Source organism: Sardina pilchardus, chromosome 4 (assembly GCF_963854185.1).
Source record: "Sardina pilchardus chromosome 4, fSarPil1.1, whole genome shotgun sequence".
In the NCBI taxonomy this organism is placed as follows: domain Eukaryota; kingdom Metazoa; phylum Chordata; class Actinopteri; order Clupeiformes; family Clupeidae; genus Sardina; species Sardina pilchardus.
Genome location: NC_084997.1, coordinates 24,672,870 through 24,689,646, shown reverse-complemented (window position 1 = coordinate 24,689,646; position 16,777 = coordinate 24,672,870). Strand labels below are relative to the sequence as shown.

Below are 16,777 nucleotides of genomic sequence, written 5' to 3'. Positions count from 1 at the left end.
ACACACGCACACACTCACTCACGCACACACAAACACGCACACATACTGTACACTTGGACACACTTTTTTTCAGCAGGTCAAAAATAGTTTTGCCCTCTTTCAGTTTTGTGCTATTGTTTCCCCCTGTGTGCTTGCTGACTGTTGGCCAAGGGCTCAAAAAAATACAGTTGCATTCACCACCCATCTATAATAAATGAGCTCTAAGGCAACTGCGACTCAACGAGTTCTTCCTGTTGGGAGAGGTCACCCTTTAATGAGTCCCCCCTGAAGGAGGGAATGCACATCCCCAACAAGAGCACTTCAACTCCAGTTGATTTATGGAATGATTTTATTTTTCAATTTTGTGAGGGTTTTTTAAAAATATATTTTTGTTCTGGATACATACTGTATTAGCTTGGCCCCACCCATCTCTATATCAGTTGGGTTGTTTTTCACTGAGACATTCTGGCTACCCTCAATGCAGTTATGTTTCACTCAGCCACCAGGATGCCAGACCAGTCGGCTAGCAGAGGGGATGATGTCACAGTTTTGTTTTAAAGAAAGCAAGAAAGTGGTTGGAGCAATGTCAGCATACATCAAAGAATTGCAGCTGGAAGATTGTGTACATTTATAAAGCAAAGTCAAAGACATTGTTTCCTTACATGTTTTTTCTCAGTGTGGTTTATTACAGTATCAGTTAGGCCATGGTCAATAGAGGAAGTAGAGAGTAACATTAGGAATCCTTGATCAATGCGATTGGTTTGGCTGGACCAATGACCTCAAAGTTATCGCTGAGTCTATGCTCATTATGATGCTACGATAGGAAATATGTCCCAATGGAGCCATGCATGCCAGACCCTTTTGACAAAGTGCATGAAGTGAATGGGTCTGGTGATGCCAGATGTGTGGGTCTATTTTTCATGAGCTCAGCAGGGCCTGCTGAGAGGAGATGAGTAGAGGAGCGAGGCTCCTCTTGTCTCTGTGTGTGTGTGTGTGTGTGTGTGTGTGTGTGTGTGTGTGTGTGTGTGTGTGTGTGTGTGTTAGAGTGAGTTTGTGTAGTAGGGAAGGGTTCATTAACCTCTGAACCAGCACCATCACCCCATCCCATTTGGGTGATCTTAATTTGGCTGAATAGAGGGATCTGTGGCCTCTTGGATTGTTCCGTTGTTGTGTTTTGGTCGGTTTTATTTTTATTTTTGAGTATGTTTGTTGGTTGCTCTTAATGATATGTGTGCAATGCTGTGTGTCTGTGGTGTGTGTGTGTGTGTGAGAGAGAGAGAGAGAGAGAGAGAGAGAGAGAGAGAGAGAGAGAGAGACACGAGATCTCCAGAGACTGGCAACATCACATTATTTCTTGTATACTGTGGTGACGTGTTGAGGTGCAGGTTGTTTTCGCATCACTATTGCATTACCTGAGTAACTGCAAATTAAATCATGGAAACCCGCATCATCTCGGCTTCGGCTTCTATGAAAAACCTAATATCTTCTGTGGGCTTGCAATCTTCTGCAACGGCAGGAAGTGTTGGCATCAACACATTTGCATAAATGGATGCTATCAGATTTGTTTTCCAAACAGATACTCATTTTAATGGCTTCCTTGGCATAAAAGCTTTGTTAAAAATAAGCTCGGCAGCCCACTTCAATCCTACTATTCATCATTTCTATTGTTCCTCGGAGTGGAAACATACCCTGAGGCACAATAGACGATACTGCCTCACTCAACAATTTGTGTTCTGCAGGGTCATTTTTCAAAAGTGAAAAATGGAAAAATGAAATGTACAGTTTGAACTCATGGACCACATCTGTAGATTAAAAACATGTAGATGCTTTGGTCACCACATAGTTCCATTCTAGAGTCTTCTAGAATCAAGACAGACAGGCTATACCTGTGTATTGTCCTCGGAATCAGACAGACTATTTTTAGAATCAGACAGACTACCTCCTTCCCTGTCCCTCTCGCTACACATGGTAACACACAGCATTCCCAGCACCAAGGTTTGTGAGTTTGCAATAGTGATACATACAAGGAAACCATTTTCTGTTCTTCAGGTTTCCTGAAATAAAAGATCCTGCTTTATTAATGAACATAAATGTTTTAATGATACATTTTTACCTTTTTATTACTCATTAGTCTACTACATGCATTGCAGTGTTAATGATCATTGTTGTTATTTATGCCTGATGAATAATACACCATAAATAACAGCTTATGTTATTTATTGCTTATTACTTATTAAACGCGCACAGAGACGGGTGTTTATTCCCCAGCTGGTGAGGAACTGGAGCATTCCCTGTTGCTTTTTTCTCCCCCCGCGACGCCAAGCACATTTCACGCGCAGTGTGGCGAAAAATATATTTTCTGAAATGTTGTTTCAAGCAATTAAAACTAAAACATCCAAGTGCATAAAATTTGCCTTCCAAGACCCCGGTCACATGTAACCTCTTTACATGAGCGAGCGATGTCACAACACTGAGCCAATTAACATGGCTTTGGTGTTCACTCCACGGGGACTGTTGGTAATTCTGAATGAATATGAGAGTGAGGCAATGTCCTTTTAATGGACTGCCAGCCTGCGCGCCAACGCTCCTGCAGTGCTACAGGAGGCCAAGAAAGAGATACGATAACACCGAAATACTTCACGACCACAAACTCTCTCTGTGTGTGTGTGTGTGTGTGTGTGTGTGTGTGTGTGTGTGGGTGAATGCATGCGTGTGTGTCAGAGAGAGAGAGAGAGAGAGAGAGAGAGAGAGAGAGAGAGAGAGAGAGAGAGAGGAGAGAGAGAGAGAGAGAGAGACAGTTTGTGTGTTTGCGTATGCCAGAGGACAGAGACGACTTGTACAGGACGACTATAGGCGATGTATTTTAATTATGGAAGTCCATGTTTTTTTAATCAGTTTTCTTCACAAGGTGATGTGCTCCTTCTTAAAGAACACGTTTTAGGCCATCTGCTGCTTTCACAGAAAGACCTACTCTTCCATCATCACGCTGATGAAAACACCCTCACACATATAAACACACACACACACACCATATCTTCCGGTCCAACCCAGGTACTCATCCATAAAAAGAAAACATGAGCATAGAATTCATTCCAGTTTCTTATAAGTTTTGTATTATATAGAAAAAAGTATGAATATAACAATTATACCGCTGCTCATTTTGTTGGAGTCACACTTTCATGTACAGTCCTTCCATGTACAGTCCTTCCATGTGCTGTCAATGCACCATGTCACACTATCATTTACAGTACTTGTGCTGTCCGTGGTGTTTCTGTACCACAAGCTGCAGTAGCAACTGCCTGTGGAGAGGTCTTAGCGAGTAAGTTTGTACTCCGCGGTCTGTATTCTACTCCTGGTCTCCTCTCTCGGCGAGCATCAGGCCAACACGGCTCTCCAAGCCGTAAGCTTTGCGGCTCTCCGCCTGGAGGGTTCAATTGGATTCTGTGGCGTTGCGTGAGGGCCCTTTTTGTTGATTGGTTTGACTTGACGGGTTCAGAATGGGCTGGAGAAATTGCTTAGTGCCGTTTGTGGAGTTTAGAGCCAGTCAGCAGCAGTGGAAGTCTCCATCAAAAGGCTGCCTCTTGGCCCCTCTGACTTTCATACAGAGACAAATGCTCTGAGGGTTATAATCAACTTGGGATTCTCTCTCTCTCTTTATTGCTCTCTATCCCTCTCCCTCCCCCTCTTTCTCATTCAGTCTTGCTGTGTCTGTGTGTGTGTGTGTGTATCTACATTCAAAACCAGTGTATAGTTTGCATTTGAGCTTGCTCTTGGGCATGTAAATGATGTTGGACACGTGTGTGTGTGTGTGTGTGTGTTTCATTTTTTATGACGTGCACACCGTGTTAGAACACGTATGTAACTATAATGCACTTGATGTCACAGTGTATGCCCTGCCGTGTTTCGTGTGTGTGTGCACGTATGAATGCATGCATTTGTGTGAGAGTGCATGTGTGTGTAAGCATTTGAATAGTTCCTGTAATTACTGGTTGTTGCCTGAGGACTCACACTAAGCAATGCAGGCTCCTTCACATGAGCATATGCAGACGTGTGCTACAGTACCTCATCTCACAGTGATGTTGAGAGAGACACTTGAGAATCAGTCATCTGCAAACACTACAGGCTATATCTTCTCTCTCTCTCTTTCACTTTCTCTCTTTCACTGTCCCTCTACATCAATCACTTTCTTTCTCTCTCTTAATTTATTTCTTTTTTTTTAAAGTATATTTTTTTGGGCTTTTGTGCCTTTTCAATTTTGACAGGACAGTAGAGAGAGACAGGAAGCGAATGGGTGAGAGAGTCGGGGTGGGATCCGGAAAGGACCACGGGGCGGGAATCGAACCCGGGTCGCCGGCGTGCGGTGCAGGTGCCCCAGCCAGTTGCGCCACGGCTGGGGCCTCTCTTAATTTATTTCATCTCTTTCTATATCTCCTGCATCTCTCTCTCTCTCTCTCTCTCTCTCTCTCTCTCTCTCTCTCTCTCTCTCTCTCTCTCTCTCTCTCTCTCTCTCTCTCTCTCTCTCTCTCTCTCTCACTCACTCTCTCTCTCTCACTCTCTCTCTCTCCCTCTCCAAAGACGTGGCAGGTTTTATTTTTTTCTCTGCAAATATGGTTGCCATGGAGCCCGTTTTTCTAGAATGGCCCTTGATAAAGCTTGTCCTCATCTTTTCCTGAGGGCTTGAAATATGGTGTTATGTCATTAAATGCCATAGCAGTCAGGCTAAACAGCCCTAGATAGAGGACCCTCTGATAACCTGCAATACCAGACCACGAGAGCTAATAAAAATGTGTGTGTGTGAGTATGTTGGGGGAAACACACAGGTAACATTTGGAGTGTCCGACCTTGCAGAAAAGGATTATTTTGGACATCATGGTTCTTAGAAGGTTCAGGTCCTCGTAAACCTCAGTTGAGTGTGTCACTAATGGAGACTTGCACTGTCATGATGATTGGTGGAAATGTTTTAAGAAAACTGACTATAATAATAATAATGATGATAATAATAACTTGATGTACCGCAGAGCGGTACAAAATATGACCGACTACAGCCTGGTCTTTCAGTGTCACAGGCATCGTTGACATAAAATTACTGGAGAAAAAAATTCGAAAGAAAACAAGACTCTGACTAAACCTATCCGACTGCTACGACTACAACTACTACTAATAAAAATAGTAATAATAGTAATGATAATAATAACAATAAAGCTGTATTTATACCACACTTTTCATACATAGAAATCTACCTCAAAGTGTTTTTGACAATTTGTCTCTCTAAACAAAGAACAAACCAGAAAAACCGTCAATAAAATGTATTGTACAATTTAAAACAGACCAAAATATAATACAACACATCAACAAGAGAACCAATAAAACGAGCAATAAAATAAAAGTGTTAATTAAAAGCTGAAGTGAAAAAAAAAGCAATCTGTAAAAGACTGAAGATGACCGGTAAAAGACTAATAAAACGAAAGTGCTAATTAAAAGCTACAGTAACAAGGTTTTTTAACTGTTGCTTAAAAACGTCCATTGAGCCAGCCTCTCTATTATGTTGTGGCAGGGTATACCAGAGTTGGGAGCGTAGCATAAAATATTGCTTTTCCAGTTTATTTTGAGGGACCTTTTGTATGTTTAAGAGGCCTGCAACAGAAGATCTAAAGGTTCAGAAAGAGAAATGAAAAGATAAAAAGTCGGTGTGTGCTTAACTATTAAGAGCTTTATAAACCACTAGAAACCAATGAACCAGTAGAGGTTTACAGATATCTGTGAGTGATGGGGGTTATGATGTAGAGAGAGAGGAGGGAGGGAAATGTTTGAATGTAAATTATTTACATGAACTATTTTAATGACAATATGGAAATAGAGTTGTTTTTAGCTGTGGTTGATTCTAGCAGGTCTTAGCATACAAATAAATGAATAAAATTCTTGGACATACAGTAATTTCCTGCATAAAAGCTGCATTGTGTAGGCTATATAAGCCGCAGGACAGTGTTTTATGCAAGTTAAAAGAAACAAAACCATATTAACACCATATTAACTGCCCCCCTGTATTAACCTCATAGTGGAAGAAATTTAGCAAAATCAATAGTCGGGAAATTACGGTATTGCTCATTGCTCATTCAACACTAGGATGGTCCTTATTTTTCAACTTTTAAAAGTTCATGCTCTCACCTCAACAATATGTTTGAATAAATAAAATAAAAAATGGACAATATATTATCCATATTAATCAATATTTAGAGGTTGCTCAAGACCTTTGAAGGCCTTTGGGGATTGGTTAGCAAAATGCAAAATGTTGCTCTGTTGATGTCTGGACACTCACAGAGAAACACACACACACACACACACACACACACACACACACACACACACACACACACACACACACACACACACACACACACACACCACACACACACACACACACACACACACACACACACACACACACACACACACACACACACCATCATACCCGAGACTGCACTTGTACACACGGACTCATACACTATATTGCCAAAAGTATTGGGTCACCTGCCTTGAATCGCATATGAAGTTACTGTAAGTGACATCCCATTCTTAATCCATAGGGTTTATGGCGTTGGTCCACCCTTTGCAGTCACAGTATAACAACTTCAACTCTTTTGAGAATGCTTTCCACAAGATTTAGCAGTGTGTTTATGGGCATTTTTGACCATTCTTCCAGAAGCACATTTGTGAGGTTACACACTGATGTCGGATGAGGAGACTGACTCTCAGTCTCTGCTCTAATTCATCTCAAAGGTGTTATATTGGGTTGAGGTCAGGACTGTGCAGGCCAGTCAAGTTCATCCATACCGGACTCTGTCATCCATGTCTTTGTGGACCTTGCTTTGTGCACTGGTGCACATGTTGGAACTGGAAGGGACCATACTCAAACTGTTCCCACCAAGTTAGGAGCATGGATCCCACAAAGTTAGGAGCATGTCAAAACATCAACTGTGAGACCTTATAGACAGATGTGTGCCTCTCTAATAGTGTCCAATGGATTCATTTAGGCACAGGCGGACTCCCATCAAGCTGTAGAAGCATCTCAAGGACCATTCATAGAAGTAAGATGCACCAAAGCTCAGTTGCTCAATTGCAAATTATAAAAAAGGATCTGAATACTTACATAAAAAGGATATAATATTGTTGTATACTTTATATTTACAAAACATTCCCAAGCACCTGCTTTTTTTTGTGGAGCATTAGAGTATTTTGAGAAGATTGATTAGGAGGAAGGAAGGAAGATGAGTCTGAAACATCACAAAATGTGGAAAACCTGAAAGGGTCTTGAAACTCTGTGCTGTATTTTCCTCATCTCCATCACACTCCATCTTGTCTTTCTTTCTCTCTGATCTCTTTTACTCATTCTGCTGTTCTTCTCTCTCTTCACCAACTATCCTCCTTTCTTTCTCTCTCCTCTCCTTTACTAATTCTGCTGTTCTTCTCTCTCCTCACCAACTACCCTCCTTTCTTTTTCTCTCCTCTCCTTTACCAATTCTGCTGTTCTTCTCTCTCCTCACCAACTATCCTCCTCCAGTGAATTATATACATCCTCTTGGCAAGTCCCCTGTGGTTGTGCTGTTTAATAGAGTGAATTTAAGTTAAGAATGGAATCATGCAGATTTGTACAGTATGTGCACAGGTAATGTATGATATAGCCTATACACAGCAAATTTGCCAGTGTTAAATCAACACCCACAGTGTTAATTTTAACACCAGCAAAGTGTCTATATGCATCCACTCTCAATCGTGTTAAATTAACATTCATGAAAGTGTTAGGAAGTTAACACTCAATTTTAGTTGATTCAACACTCTGTATTGTCAAAAATCAACACTATACAACACTTTGTGGTGTTGTATTCACACTACACTGGTGTTAGTGTTAAAACAAATAGTTAAAAAGAACACTGTTTTTTTCAACACCAACACCAGTGTAGTGTTAATACAACAAAACTCAGTGTTGAAAATGACTAATGGTTACACTACTAGGTGTAAATACCAATAACACCATCAGGTGTCAAATGTCCCCATACCCCAACCAACTGAGGTGGCAAATGGCAGAAAATGTATTAACCTTTGTATTATATCCATTTGACAATTCAATGCACATTTCAGACAAAACTGTAGTAGGGCACAATATAAATTCTTTATTTTTCTTTATTCTTGAGTTTGTTCAGTAAGCTCAGATGAGACATTTAACAGTGTCATTTGCTTGGAAATCATTTACAAATTCCTCCACTGAACCAACTTAAGATAGCAAAGTACGTTCAGAGACTCCACTTGAGCGCCAATAGAGTCACTGTCATTTTTCAAGAGGAGCTGGGTAACTGACTAGAGAAACTGCACTCAGCAGTGGATCAGGAACACAAACATTACAGTCAAATGAATGTTCAAATGATCAACAGAACTTGAAGCTACACAGTCTGTATGTACTCTCAGTAAAAGTTTCTTGAATCCACAATATGTGAACATCCATTCTCGCCACATTTCAAAAGCAATGTACGTCGGGGGCACAAAGCATGACTAAACTTCAAATGTTGAGAAAAAAAAAAGTGGCTTTTGTGCTGTACCTTGCAGACATAGCAGGTAAACATTTTTAAACCTCCGTATGATCAACTTTTGCCCGGATTTCCTTGACCCGCGGACTCTCTTTTGTAGTGCCGACATCAATCCCATACACAGTAGTCTGAATGAAGGTGTAGAAGTTGCACAAGGCCTCATCGTAGGATACAGCAAAGACGAAGTGGGCCTTAAACAGTTCGTCGAAGGCAGCCACAGCGGTCGGTGCCACACAGGGGATGGCCTTCTGGTCGAGGATGACGTAGAACTTCTGGATACTACTCTTCTTTTCTCCAACACAGAGGAGGAAGGGCTGTGCTGATCCAACTCTGTCAAGGAATGTCACCATGCTTGTCCCCACCTGAGAGTGTTAGAGGGGAATTAATAACATTAAATTTACCACTTTGCTTTAGCTGGATAGGCATCTTAACACCTCTAAATTACATGGCACGTTAAAAGCAAAGCTTTTCGGGGTTGAACCAAGGGTTGAACCGACATTCATTGGTATAATGATATACCTTCCGATTTTGTAATTTAACTTTTAATTTCAAGTTTTATCCAAATTGTCAAGAATCAGTGGATTAAGTGATGAGGTGAAGCTACATTCAGTCACCATCTATATCCTGAACGTACCTTCATGAACTTGACCACATGGTCAGTAGCTTCAGTGGCACTGATCTTCCCATGTCTTTTCCCTTTTGCAGTCGGAGGCAAGAGATGAATAAGCAGGAGGATAGCTGCCAAGTCACTGTCCCATCCTAGTGGATTAGTATAGTAACACCCACATTCCATGAGTATACAGACATAGCTCATAGGCGCATATGAAGAAGACTGGCAAACACAATACGTGTGCACTTACCATAATCATTCGCTTCCTCTTGAGCAGATAGAAGGTCATCCACATGAGTACCAGGGCGAAGGCTTTTGCAGAAAGTGATAATCCTAGGTTTGTAGAACGTTGGCCATTTTGCGATAAACTTGCCCGAGACGTCTTGTCCAAATAGCATTGTGAAGTCTTGGTTAATCTAACACAGACAGAAACCATGTCAAAACATGGTACACTACACATTTAATAATTGGTACATCACGCTCGTCTAGGTTTTTCTTACCAAGCCTGGTGTATCCAAGAATCGGGGGAAGTGATCTAGGATGACTGAAGACTGGTCTGGATCGTGTAGCATACTCTGACGGTGCTTGAAGGTTGCCTTCATTTTCTCCCTTACAACTGGTTGGTCTGCTGAATGCTTCATCACAGACATCGCTTCTCTGCATTCATCACCTGACAGCTGCTCAGATGTAGATGTCTCACGCAGGGTCTTGGGGCCATGTTGATCAGCAGACTTGGGGCTCCTCTTGAAATCACTTGTGGTATTGCGCTGAACTGTTTTCAACCTGTAGGCCAAGTAACCTTGCCCACTGTGAGGATCATAGTAATGTTCCTGTCAGACAAGAAAACAGGCAAGATCAGGACCTCAAAATAAGGCTTTTCTTTATGCATGACCAAATTAAACTTAATGAGGGATTCCTGCTACATAATACTCACGTATCCAGTTGGTGAGGCCTTATCCTTCAAATTGGGGAAAAGGGTGACTATTCCAAGGGCATAGGTCACACGGACATTGATTGGTGGGATCCTCCTACACCATATTAAGATAGTCAGCTTGAAATGTAGCTCAAATAAGTTCAACATATTAACATGGTGTAAAAGGTTGAGAACAGAGAATGGATATTTTAAGAAAAGTTGTGTAATGATAAAGGCGCAAAATTTCACAACTAATTAGGTTAATTGGCACAATGATTGGCCATTTTAAAAAGCATCCAAGTCTCTCAGAAGTGAAGATGTGGAGGTAAAGGTTAATCATTTGTGTGGGCAAATAATGAAACAATATAAGAATAATGTTTTTAAAAATGAAATTTCTAAGAATTTGGTAATCATCATGAACAATACGCAGAATCCATAAAAATCCAAAAAACAAACTTTTTTTATGTCAACAGATGATATTTTGGTCTTTGCACTATTCCCGATTAAATAAAGGGTTAACATGATTTGTAAATTATAGCATTCTGTTTTTATGAACATTTTACAGTGTCTTAACTTTTCTGTAATTGGGGTTGTAATTTTATTGGTCACTTACCCATGACTCTCAATCATATCTGCCACCAGGATGTTGACGAGTTTCCTTCTTGTTTGATCAGAAAGGCCTTTGGTCGCGTTGTACTCTTTAAATATGTCTTCACCCCCGTTTTTTTGATGTAGAGCTACATAGACCATCTGCAATATAGAAGTTGCATGTAAACTTGCTATGCATTTTGAAAATGGTTCGACATTCTACTAACAACCTAAGGACAACTTACATCTTTTGCTGCCTTACTGTCAGGTGGTCCTTCTAACAGTTGCCTTCTTCTTGCTTTGGTGCATTCTGTAATTACAGTGGAGCCTGAACTCACAGACTCAACTGGTGAGAATGACCTCACAGACTCAATGGATGAGAATGATCCCTCATCTGAGCAGAAGGAGGCCTCAGAGACTTCTTTCTCAGCTAAGGGGAGAGGGGGGGGGGGGGGGGGTTATAATATTTAACTTTAATTGGAAAATGTATTTTGGCAACATCACCAAAGTGACCCAATCTTGCATATTTGCTCTTGAATATCTGCAGGGGTGTTTCCATGTCTTACCAGAGTCCTCAGTAAACACTTTGAAAGATACTGCAGCAGATCTCACTAACTCATCAAAAATGTCAGCATCTACATCAACTCCTGAGGAGTCCTTCAGGTTCACATCAGGTTCATTTGGCAGGCTGAATTTAGCTGAAACTGAGATCCAAAACACTTACTGTAATTTCCCAACTATTAACCGCTGTTGATACAGTAGGTTTTTTTAAAAAATTTAAATTTTTAAATTGCTGCATCCCTGCAACTAATACTTGGGTGCAGCCTATACACAGAAATGTACTAACCTTCTTGAATGAACTGAAAGTAATCGTAGCAGTCATCCTTCATTGGTATTCGTACCCATTTCAGGACACCCTTGCACTCCACTTGAACCAGCATTTCTTTGTTAAAAAATAAATAAGATACAACACAAATGTCAGACAAACAGTTAAACATGCCAATGCACCAGTTTCAAAGATTAAGAATGACTGAGATTTACAGGAAACAAGATTTATAAAGAATATCAGTAATATTATCATTTGACAAATAAATATGCCCATGGTGATCTGACCCCATACTGCCTAATGATACTACTAAAACATTTTTAGTAATAGCATTAGGCAGTAGATCAGCAATTTCCCTTCCACAAAACCCAGCATAGCCTTATCAAATATATTTATATTTGAAATATCTGACTGATGGTCAGAGGGCGAATTATATTTTCGAATTGGGCTTTAGATTATATTCAGTGAACATGAACATGCATGTCGAGCTGCCGAGGCATGATAACGTTCACTTTATCCATGTTCCACAACTATGTTTTGCAGCCCATTTCCCTTAGCAGCTAACTGGGCGACGAGACATATTGCCATTCTTTCTCTCACTACAATCTCAGAACGCCATCCTGTTCTTCCTTTATCTTTCTTCGTTGTTGGTATTTACTTGATAAACTCGGTTGGAACTGAAGAACATTCAGCTTTTACCGCGAGCACTTCAGCACAGATCCTCAGAACATTCTCAACCATCTCTTCCTTCAGAGTGCACGAAATTGCGCGAAACCGCTAATGTTGATGGGAGATGTAGTTTATTAAGCTGCTGCGCAACGTCTTTCTACAACTCGCATAAGTAATGGGTTTCGATGTTGCGGTGTATTTATTAATATGGACATAGTTAGATGTCCATGTCACAAGTCCAATGAATGATGGCTAGCATACATGTTTCTCCATCTCAGCTTGTAGTAACCATATGTGGCTAGCTACGTCCATTTTAACTTAGCAGCTAACTAGCCTGCTTGGTTAGCAGCATTAACATGCTACTCCCGCCCGCCGGGAACGACACATTGCAACTATCAAAACTGACATAACTCGTACAGCCTGATAACTTCGCATTTTAAAAAGTCCAACGATATATTCTAAGTTACACAGTAGGTTCATTATTAGGGAGTATTGAGTCATGCTAAAATCTTTGCTATAACTTAGCTGCTAGCTATTACCTAACGTTATCGGATAGTACTTTGCCCTAGCTGGAAGTGGATTTCAATACAAAATAGACGGTTACAATTAAATAAATTATAAAGCTCATGTATATTATCATCAAATATCATGCGTGTGACTACTCTTGATTACTCAGTCAGTCAGTGATATTGAGCACTTACCTTCTACCGTCTTGCATATTCCCCGAAAGAAAATGGCGCTGGAGAAATTTATTTCGTCTTGATCACGTCCACCTGGACAACCGTTACGTGAGGGTGTGGCTTAGATCTGAATTAACACTGTGGACTGCTAACACTATGATTTGACAACGTACATTAGTCACATGCAACACTGGCAGTGCTATTTTATGACTGGGTGGTGTTAAAATAACACCAACACTCTTTATTCAACACCGACACTGACATTTTAACACTCATATATTTGCTGTGTAGGTTCCTGGTGGGGATAAATAATAAATATGATGATACAACTGTTCCAAATTATTTTGGTATCTATCTTTTTGTATCTTTGTTTTTTTCAGTAGCCTACAACCAGTCTTTTCTAGGGATTCTGAGTCAATTCTGTCAGTGAAGTGAGACTGCCATCTACTGGAAATTCAAGAGACATGAGATCATTTTAATTTTCATGTAGACTTTTGCCTAGTTTTTGTCATAATGTTGAAATCATGTGAGGGGGAAATATGCATGTGTACATCTCACAAAAACTGAATACCAATGTCTAGTACCAAAAGCACAATTGTTAACAGCACCCCAATCTGCAAACACTCTCCACTCTCCACTTCCCACTAAACATTACACATTTGATGGACATGCAGATCATGTCTTTACTGTGTCCGTAGGTCCAAGACCATTTCTACGTACAAACTAGGTCCGCTATTTGGATGTCTAAACATGACCCCATTTGGACATCAATAGGACTAGGTATCCTTTTTTGGACATTATATAGAGGTCATGTGGATGTCTGCACCTTCAGAAGACCAAAATTGTATGTGTCTTTGTGCAGTGGGTTCAGAGAGTAGAGCGCCTATGTGGACGGGGCTCTTGCTCTCCATATGGTTTTGATGAGGGGGTAGCCCTGCCCTCAGCAGTCTCTCCACTTCAGGAGCCAGGCGGTCAGGTGCCAGCTCTTGGGCTCCACTGAGGTACCAAGTTGTTCCCTGCGCCAGGTGATGTGCCAAGGCTGCCAGCGCAACTTTGGCTTGAGGTCTGCCATCCACAACTGGCTTGGTCAGTGCAGGGCAACTAGGATAATCGAGTGGCTGGCCACCTGCAGCTGGCCCATTCAAAAGGCCCATTCACCTTAATTTGCATTTGAAAGAGCCACTCACTAAATTACCCATTTAGTCTGACTTTTTCCCAATTTGTAGTAAAACTACTTAACACTTTTGAATGTTCTTTTTACTTATATGGAGCCAACACCGTTGTTTTCCAGGCTCAAACTTCAAAAGTCTTAGCTCAATATATTTATAGTGTGTTTTTTACCTTTGACCTCTGACCTTTGAAAATATTTTAGATAGTTGTGTTTATACAGAATTATAATAAAAAGTAATTTCATTACATCCACTTTACTCTTACATAATTATTGTGGAGGACCTCTAGAATATAACCATATGTGCCACTTTTGCATCAATGTTTTTAATTAGATGAAAAACTTAAAAATCTCAAGGTATAGCTGACTGCCTCAAAGTGCCTGAAAAGGCCCCGGACCTCCAAGTGTTAAAATTGATTTCCAAAAGATTTTTTATTCCGCTTTTTTAGTCAACTTAAGCATGGGTTCACAAACTTACAAGCACAACTGTATGGAAATAAGCAATTCTGGACTGACCCAGAAGACAGCAGCAATGCAACTGTCAGGACACCAGCTGTTATAAAACCCCAATGTTTTCCATCCAGTCAAACACTCCTAGAATTCAGACACTCCTAGAATGCAGTCAGACACTCCTAGAATTTCTCCCTTGTGTACTGAAGTGCCTATGTAGAAGGGAAGAGGTGCACTTATGGCCTGGTCAGATTACACGATATCAGCCCGATTTTGGCCCGAATTTGTCGTGACCGACAAGTTTACAGCGTCGTGTCCGATTTCAAATGGTCGGGCACGACATTGAACGCGGAGTGAATCTTATAATGTGACATGCATCACGACTTGCGATTTGTCGTTCAGATAGATAGATAGATAGATAGATACTTTATTCATCCCCAAGGGGAAATTCAAGAAAATTTGACGAGAGTCGTATGACGCGACCGATGCTTTCGGTGTATGTGGCCACTCTACCGACCAAGACGCGGAGAGGTTTTCATGGTTCTAAAATCGTATAGTGTGACATGGTAGATCGTAAACGACAATCATGAGCGACAAAAAAATCGTATAGTCTGACCGTGCCAAGAAATCTTAATCTGAAATGTAACCTGAAAACTGCTGCCCTGATAAAACAAACAAAAAAAACAGTGCAACTGATCTCAGCTGGTATTCTGTCTATAAGTGGAATACAGTTTTATATATACATTTTTATCGTTGCAGTATTGCAGTATTTTATCAATAAAGCAGTGAGAAAAATGTACACACAGTGCGTGCAATATTAGAGCTGGCGGTGCCAATGACTACATCATTACGAAAAAGTATTCCTTGCAGTGTCTTGAAGACAACTTTTGAAACATTTGTAGCTGTTGATAGTACACAGGTACATTTGTTTCCTTCATCAGTTCTCAGTAAACAAAAGCTTATGTGTTTCCCCCTTTGGTTGTCACGCTATCTGGTCCTGTTCCTCATACTCTGGGTAACAAATTATTCCACTGTGTTTGCTTCTTTTCCTCATACCCTTCATTTTTAAAATAACAAGTAAAACAGTGTTGCAAGGCTAGAGACACAAATATGAGGAACTGCAATTTTAGGTCAGGTGCACACATGACCTAGTCCAAGACGAGTGCATGTGTATTATGTGATCAACCACACCCTAGTATATGCCATACCAGCATTTTCATATTATGTTTTAATGTGTATTATCTATATACTTGCTCCATACAACAGATATATGTATAGTGCGCCACCTTAAATGTTGTTAAAATGTTCATCTCATCAGTTTTCACCACATTAGCTTCTTCAAATCTTTACTTTGCACAACCTAGATGGAAAAGGAAAAATAATATATGAATGTGGTAAAGGTACCTAGGAAGAATGAGTGAATCACACGTCTTAAAAAATAAATCGTATGTCCTAAAAAAAAACCTATGAGACGACTATGATTTTTACCAAACATGGGTCATCAAACTCAGAGTGGGAGTGTTTGCTGTGAATCATGCCCTTACAAATAAGACGATCATACTTCTCCATTTATCTTTGTGTGGCATTATTTCTTCAGTGGGAGACACAATGTGAAGCGGGGTCAGTCAATGCCTGAATTCCTGCAATGGTCTGTCTGTGTTTAGCCTTTTTTTATTATTATCAAAAAAAGGCCTGGAGCTTCTATGTCCGCATTCTCATCATTTTGATTTGTACTTAAGTCTTCGTTATAATTCAATCATACGTTTTCCAACTTGCTTAATACTTGTTTTAACAATCACATTAAAAGCAATTAACCATCCAACTGTATTTTTTAATGAATAGGATGGGCCAGGATGATTGTTGAAAACACATTTGGCATCCTTGCTGCCCAGTGGCGCATGTACCATTCTGTGATCCACCTTGAACCTGCTAATCTAGCCTGTGTGAAAGCCACATGTATCCTGCACAACTTCATGTGGAGGACATCAAGTGCCAAGGTGCAGATAGACGTGGAAATGCTGAAGAAGCTCAGGCACTTCAGGGCATCACCAGGACAGAAAGCAACCATTCTAAACAGGAAGCAACACGTGTTAGGGAGACCTTTTCCATATATTTCAGTGCTGAGGGTGCTTACTGAAGATCATCTTCTACAATTTCAAAACAAAGGCTCCTTTAAGAGCCACTAACATTTGAATGAGAAGCAAATATGTCTTGTGTTGTCTCATAACCCACTCACACTGAAAATATATCAATTGCACAAAAATAATGTATCACTTATCCATTAATGTTTTACCAATCAACTCTCAACAGAACAG

At 40.4% G+C, this 16,777-nt stretch overlaps 1 protein-coding gene across 1 annotated transcript; it reads right to left on the bottom strand.

Annotated features, from left to right (window-relative positions):
* Window positions 1–8,564: 8,564 nt before the first annotated feature.
* LOC134078911 (uncharacterized) lies at window positions 8,565–10,727 on the bottom strand. The gene is made up of 6 exons (XM_062535077.1): window positions 10,695–10,727; window positions 10,103–10,196; window positions 9,669–9,998; window positions 9,470–9,584; window positions 9,193–9,254; window positions 8,565–8,920 (listed from the first exon to the last, which is right to left on the bottom strand). The coding sequence occupies exons 1-6, from the start codon at window positions 10,709–10,711 to the stop codon at window positions 8,597–8,599; spliced, it is 942 nt and encodes a 313-aa protein (XP_062391061.1). The 5' UTR covers window positions 10,712–10,727; the 3' UTR covers window positions 8,565–8,596.
* Between the last annotated feature and the right edge of the window lie 6,050 nt (window positions 10,728–16,777).